The sequence below is a fragment of the Coffea arabica genome, chromosome 7e (genome assembly GCF_036785885.1).
Source record: "Coffea arabica cultivar ET-39 chromosome 7e, Coffea Arabica ET-39 HiFi, whole genome shotgun sequence".
NCBI lineage: Eukaryota > Viridiplantae > Streptophyta > Magnoliopsida > Gentianales > Rubiaceae > Coffea > Coffea arabica.
The window spans coordinates 37979233-37986489 of record NC_092323.1 but is presented as its reverse complement, the minus strand read 5'-3'; the positions used below and the strand labels follow the sequence as shown (position 1 = coordinate 37986489).

Here is a 7257-nt window from a genome sequence, read left to right as displayed (position 1 = left end):
TCACCGAAGTCACTATCTTGGGTATAGAGCTCTTTAATCAGCTCAAACCCTAACAACTTAGCATCTAAGGAGGTGAGTAGAGAGTACCTTCGGGAGAGTGCATCCGCAACCACATTAGACTTACCAGCCTTGTATTTAATCACGTACGGAAAGGACTCCACGAATGCAATCCATCTTGCATGCTTCTTGCTCAAGGTGTGCTAGGCCTTAAGGTACTTAAGGGTACTTAAGGGACTCATGATCGGTGTGTATCACGAATTCCTTAGGCCTTAAGTAGTGTTGCCACACTTGTAGTGCTCGAATGAGGGCGTACAACTCTTTATCATAAGTTGAATAGTTCAGTGCAGCCCCATTGAGTTTCTCACTAAAGTAGGTAATAGGCCTCCCACCTTGGTTCAACACAGCTCCAACTCCAATACCTGAAACATCACAATCAATTTCAAATGTCTTAGAAAAGTCAGGTAAAGCAAGTACAGGTGCGTGTGTGAGTTGATGCTTTAAATCGCGAAAGGCCTGTTCTTGAGATTCCCCCCAATGGAAGTTCTCATTCTTCTTGATCAACTCAGTCAAGGGTGCAGCAATAGTGCTAAAGTCCCTCACGAATCTCCTATAGAAACCCGCAAGTCCATGGAAGCTTCGAACATCACCCACGGACCTTGGTGTTGGCCACTCTTGAATAGCTTTCACCTTTTGATCATCCACCTTCATTCCCTGCGCACTTATAACAAACCCTAGAAACACGAGCTCGTTAGTGCAAAAATTGCACTTCTTGAGATTGGCATAAAGCTTCTCTCTTCGAAGGACATCCATGACAGCCCTAATATGCTCAAGGTGTTCGTCATAAGATTTGCTATAAATTAGGATATCATCAAAGTAAACAACCACAAATTTTCCCAAGAATGGAGGCAGGACATGATTCATTAATCTCATGAAGGTACTAGGTGCATTAGTTAGCCCAAAAGGCATCACTAACCACTCATATAATCCATACTTAGTTTTGAAGGCAGTTTTCCATTCATCCCCCTCCTTAATCCTAATTTGATGGTACCCATATTTGAGATCAATTTTGATAAAGAACACAGCCCCATGTAACTCATCAAGCATGTCATCTAAGCGAGGTATAGGGTGGCGATACTTCACTGTGATGGCATTTACGGCTCTACAATCAATGCACATTCTCCACGTACCATCTTTCTTGGGCACCAAAATGACTGGGACAGCACACGGGCCCATCCTTTGCCAAGCAACTCATCCACTTGCCTTTGCAACTCCTTAGTCTCCTCCGGGTTGCTCTTGTAAGCTGGTCGATTTGGCAACGAAACTCCAGGGATGAAATCAATTTGATGCTCAATGCCTCTAAGTGGTGGTAATCCACTTGGCACGTCTTCGGGGAAGATATCAGCATACTCCTGCAAAAGAGACTTAACCTCAAGAGGTATGTTAGTATCAAGTTCATGCACATTCAGAGCTACTTCTTTGCTAACAAGCATAAGAAACGGCTGCTCATCTCTCATTAATTTCCTCACTTTCTTGGCTTTTATCAGGAGCATTTGTTTGCCCTCGGATTTTACCTCACTTGCCGAGCTATCTATATCCTTTTTCCTCTCTTTTTTCGCCTCGGCTCTCTCATTTTCTTTCTTTTTTGCACTATACCTCTCAAACTCTTGTTGCAATTTCAATTGGTCCTCATGCACTTGTTTGGGGGAAAGGGGAGTTAGTGTGACTTTCTTACTATTGTACAAGAAGCTATACTTATTAGTCACACCATCAAAAGTTACCTGTCTGTCAAACTGCCAAGGCCTACCTAGTATAATGTGACTAGCCTGCATAGGAACTACATCACATAATACTTCATCAGAATATTTATGGATTTGGAAGGATATAAGAACCTGCTTGGTTACTCGAACCTCCCCAGAATTGTTGAGCCATTGGAGTTTGTAGGGTCGCGGGTGATCCCTGGTAGGCAACTTCAAGTTGTCCACCATGAGTGAACTAGCTACATTTGTGTAGCTCCCACTATCAATAATCACACTACAAAGTGCTTGGTTGACGAAGCACCTAGTGTAGAAAATGTTCTCCCGTTGAAGCTCGTCCTCCTTAACACGTGCAGTTAATGCTCTCCTTGCAACCAATGCAGTCCCAAAATGACCTTCGGGTGCACTAAACTCCTCTTCATTTGGCGATTCCCCATCACTACCTCCGTCAAGAGGTGGTATGCCTTCATACTCGGCTTCGTCCTCACTCACGATCTCACCATTTTGCATCATAATCATAGTCCTTTGATTGGGACATTGACTAACAATATGGCATCTACCTTGGCATTTTAAACATCGAGTATCACGAGCTCTAGTTTGTACCCTAGGCTCCTCAAATTTTGGAGTAGAAGAGGGCGGCTTACTAATACTAGGGTTGCCCACCTTACCTCCCTCGAATCTCGGCTTTGGTGTATGAGCATTTGGTGAAGGCCGAGAATCATTCCTTGGTTGGAATGGGCGGTTGGTAGAGTAGGTGGTATTGCCAAAATTCGATCGAGTGGTACCCCTCCTCTTGAGCCTTTGCTCGACCTTAATAGCCTTGTCTACAAGCTCATGCAACTCCATATAATGTTGAAGTTCCACTCGTTCAGCAATATCGGGTCGTAACCCGCTCAAGAATCTGGCCATGGTGGCTTCAGGATCCTCCTGTACATCCGCTCTAAGCATTAGGATCTCCATCTCCTTGTGGACTCCGATTGCCCTGGACTAAGGTTTGTAATCGGTGGTACAAATCCCTAGTGTAATGTCGAGGTACAAAGCAGGTGCGCATCATGGCTCGAAGCTCGGGCCATGGAACGAGCTCAGGTAGCCCATTTCTCCTTCTAGACTTCTTGATTTGGTCCCACCAAACCACAGCGTACTCAGTGAATTCCATAGTGGCCAATTGCACCTTTTGCACCTCGGTGTAGTTTTGGCAAGAAAATACCATTTCGATCTTGGATAACCATTCGAGAAAGGCCTCGGGATCGGACCGTCCTTTGAATTCAGGGATGTTCATTTTAATTCCCTTGAACACATCGGTATGTCCAGTCTGGTTCCTTTGCCTTGGTCAAATTCGAGGTTCCTCATCATCATCATCGTTATTGGAACCATTGGACGACTCCTCCACGTCCCTTCGCCTTCGCGTGGATTTAGAGGTTTTTGGTGTCCCAGACGCTCGGAATTGCAGCAACTCATCTTGAATGGGTTCTAGTATGCGTTGAAAACGCCTCTCCATCTGCTCCATCATCTGTTCAAAGTTCATGGGCCGGGATACTCCTTCGTTTCCACTAGACATGGAGTCTCAAGTGTACCTGCAAGGGTTAATAGCAAAGGAAAAGGAAATAGGGAAAAAAAAGTAATGTTTTCTTTTGTTTTTGTTTTTGTTTTTTTTTTGTCACTTCACTCCCTAAGTGTATACTCTCACACTCGTATATGGTCACTCAAATCACTCTAATAAGCTCACCAAAATATTCTCTCACAGCCCCTTGCAAGACCTTGAAGAAAGTAGAGCTCCTCAAGTGCTCAAATTTAGTTTAAAAAATCAAGTTCACGCTAGAATTTGAGGTTCGTAAGAGTAGAGATTTTCTTGGGAAACAAAATTAGGACACTAAGAATGGAGTGATAGAATATATTCAAGAATAAAAACCGGAAAAGGAATTGACACAAAAGCTGAAAAAAATTAAGAACGACACTAAAAAAAACTCTAACCGACAAGGAAGTTGTTTCTTTGCCTTGCTGGAGTTCTTGGCCAGCTTACTAACCAAGGTTACCAAATGCGTGTTAGTTGAACGGAGAAAATGAATGACTCAATAAACGACTCAAAGGCTGACCACGGCTCAATAAATGACTCAAGGCTGAATTTTACGAAGCCTAGACGAGACACTATGGACGTTGGCTTGCTGGAATCGGGTCTTGCTACTGCCTTGGGTTCGGGCTAGGGGTTCAAATGGGTTTATTGGTGCTGTTTGGAATGCTCAGGGAGTAGGGAGGTGGTATTCCTTGATGGTAATTGATAACGGTTCACAAGGTGTGGTAACCGAAGTGGGGAACAAGAGCTAGTGGGCGGTTGATCTTGTTTAGGGAATTGGTTTGTAGGTCGGTTGTCTAGGTAACCAAGTGTGGTGCGGCTGCTTGGGGTCTGATGTGGTGAGATTGAGGGTAGTTTAGGACAACTTGGGCTTGATTTCTGGGTGCTCTTGGCTGACTTCAATCATAAGGACGTTAGGAATAGAAGCGTTGTACGAGTGGGACTTGTGTTCCAACTAGAAGTCTTAGAGCCGAGGTTTCCTTTTTTTTTTTTTGTTCTTTCGTTTCTTTCCTTTTTTTTCTGCTTTTTGCGGCTCTCTGATTGTTTTCAAGAACTCAGGTTTCTGTCCCACCAGTTGATTCTTCGGATCAAAGTACAAGATTGCCAAGAAAATAGAAGTGTTCCTCCCAATTTCAGGAAGCCTGTGATTGTGCAATCAAGGACTTCCCAAAGCAGTTGTGGTTGATCCAAGAGCTTCAAGACTTCTGATCAGGAAACTCAAGATCTACCCAAGTTCGTCGTTGGTTTCCAGGACTTGCAGGAATCGACACAAGGGTTCAAGGCTCATAAGCAACACAGGTTCGGTAGTTCAAGAACAAAAATTTCCAGCAAACGTGACTCACTACAATGGTATGCGACACTCTTCTCTCTTTTTTTTTTTTTTGAGACTTTTGCTGGGTCGTTTGCACAACCCAGGTGACACAAAATAGACTCCAATCTGGCTGGAATTAGTAGCAATTTGCAACAAAGAGATTCTGGACAGTTTGCACGCAATACCACAAGACACGACACAAAGGAACAAGAAAAAAATCTTAGCGGCTGCAGTTGTTTTTTTTTTTCTTTCGGTCTTGTTCCTTTTTTTTTTTTTGTGTGTTTTGACTCAGGTTGGGACTTACTTACAACAACAACAAGATGTTTGTTAAGGTACAGAAACCAGAGAAGCCAGAACTATTGCAGGAAATAGAAAAGGGACAAGCTCAAGTAATGAACTGATTAATCAATGAATCAATGTAACAGTAATCATATGAATCTGATTCTTCATTGACATAATTTGGTGAACAAATATAAGAACAGAAAAGATGGTTCTAGCTGAGTAGGGGAAAGAATCGAAGGAAATTGGGAGGGAAAAATGAGGATTGCTCCTCTTTACAAATTCAGATGAATCTGGACAAAATGAATTCAAAAGCTAATCACAACGAAGCAGAGATGCCTGCTTATAAAGGTATCAATTTCTAACAAACTCCTAACTACACCAATAAGAATCAAACACGTGGCCTTCTTTTATTTAGCTCGCTCCATGACAAAGCCTCCCCCTTAAACAATCCTTGTCCTCAAGGATGTCAAACAAAGTTCCAGGCTTCCAAACAAAGTCTTCAGATTGATATTTGGCAGTTCGCAGCAAGCAAGTAGTATAAGAAAATGGCAAAGCTTGCTGATTCTTCTGAGATTGATCTTCCATAAGCACGTGCAAAAGAAGTTCAGCCGCCAATTTTTTGCATAGCAGGGCTTTGAGCATTTCGAACTTCTCCAGGTAGTCAGCTACTGAACCTGTCTGCATCAGTTTGTTGAATTCCTCTATAGCTTCTTCAGGGGAGCCATCTCCAAATCTCTCACAAAGTGCATTGCAGAGTTCTTCCCAATGAATAACCTTCCTGCCAGAAAACGCGCCGTGGAACCATATATCTGCTTTGTCTCTGAGATAAAGTTCTGCAACTTCAGCTCTCGTTTCTTCCTCTATTCCATTGATTTTGAAATACTTGTTGGCTTTGCTGATCCACTCCTTTGGGTTCTCTCCAGTGAAGGTTGGTAGATCCACCTTAGGAAATCTGGTGAATATTTTGCTCTCCTTAGCCTCAGACTTATCCATAACTCCCTTCTGCGCCTCCCTTCTCCTGCCATCTTCCTTATATCCTGAATCAGACTCTGAGCTGCTGCTCTCTACCTCCCTTCCTTTGTCATTCAGCTTTGCTAACATTTGTGCCATCATGTTCATCATACCTTCGTATTTCTGATCCAGGTTTTTGAGAGCCTTTTCAGTGTTCTCCTGCCTGTGTTCCATGATCCTCACAGCTTGATCCAGTCCATCACTTCTGTTAGCAAAAGTTCTAACTACAGTCCCTAGTTCAGTTATCTCTTTCCTCATCTCATCTTGATTTTTAGTCATTTCTCCCAATGGCTCGTAGCTAGCTCTGATACCACTGTTAAGGTACAGAAACCAGAGAAGCCAGAACTATTGCAGGAAATAGAAAAGGGACAAGCTCAAGTAATGAACTGATTAATCAATGAATCAATGTAACAGTAATCATATGAATCTGATTCTTCATTGACATAATTTGGTGAACAAATATAAGAACAGAAAAGATGGTTCTAGCTGAGTAGGGGAAAGAATCGAAGGAAATTGGGAGGGAAAAATGAGGATTGCTCCTCTTTACAAATTCAGATGAATCTGGACAAAATGAATTCAAAAGCTAATCACAACGAAGCAGAGATGCCTGCTTATAAAGGTATCAATTTCTAACAAACTCCTAACTACACCAATAAGAATCAAACACGTGGCCTTCTTTTATTTAGCTCGCTCCATGACAATGTTGAACAAAAGGTAGGCACTAGCAATTAGGAGACAACCCGGTCAGATTGTGCACTTCAAGGGAACCTTGTTAAGTGCGGCAAGACAGAAATCTGAATGGCTCAATGTTTTGTTGTGCGACTTGGGCACAATTTTTAACACGTTGAGCACCTTAGTTTGCTGGCCCCAAGCGGTGGAAGTAATAATAGCAAGACACGACCAGAGTTTCACACACAAGACGCAATAGAAGTCGGCAATTACGAGACATGGACAGGTTGCTCAAGCTTCAATAGGAACAGCAATAAGGACGCGACACTAAGACACCCGGGGTTTTGTTTTGTTTTCTTTTTGGTTGGGTTAACCGAATAAGAAAACAAGACAAGGCACAAATACGAATTGAAGACACGACACCACAATAGACTCAAAACACGATGACCATAATTTGAAAACAAAAAAAAAAAAAACTTGCGGACAGAATTTTAACGAACGAGACCGATTCTACAGACACGAATTAAGAAGCGGAAAGAGGGAAGACGATATTACCAACAAGCTAGCTCTGATGCTAGTTGATACGATTCTCGTTAGTGAGGAGATTTGCGACCCAAGATCGCTTGTTGGATTTGACGTCGGATGCAAGAAATGGTGGC

General features: G+C 42.7%; 1 protein-coding gene across 1 annotated transcript; it reads right to left on the bottom strand.

The window, feature by feature from the left end:
- Window positions 1-216: 216 nt before the first annotated feature.
- Window positions 217-2714, bottom strand: LOC113700829 (uncharacterized). The gene is made up of 2 exons (XM_027221265.2): window positions 1226-2714; window positions 217-1139 (listed from the first exon to the last, which is right to left on the bottom strand). The coding sequence occupies exons 1-2, from the start codon at window positions 2712-2714 to the stop codon at window positions 217-219; spliced, it is 2412 nt and encodes an 803-aa protein (XP_027077066.2).
- Between the last annotated feature and the right edge of the window lie 4543 nt (window positions 2715-7257).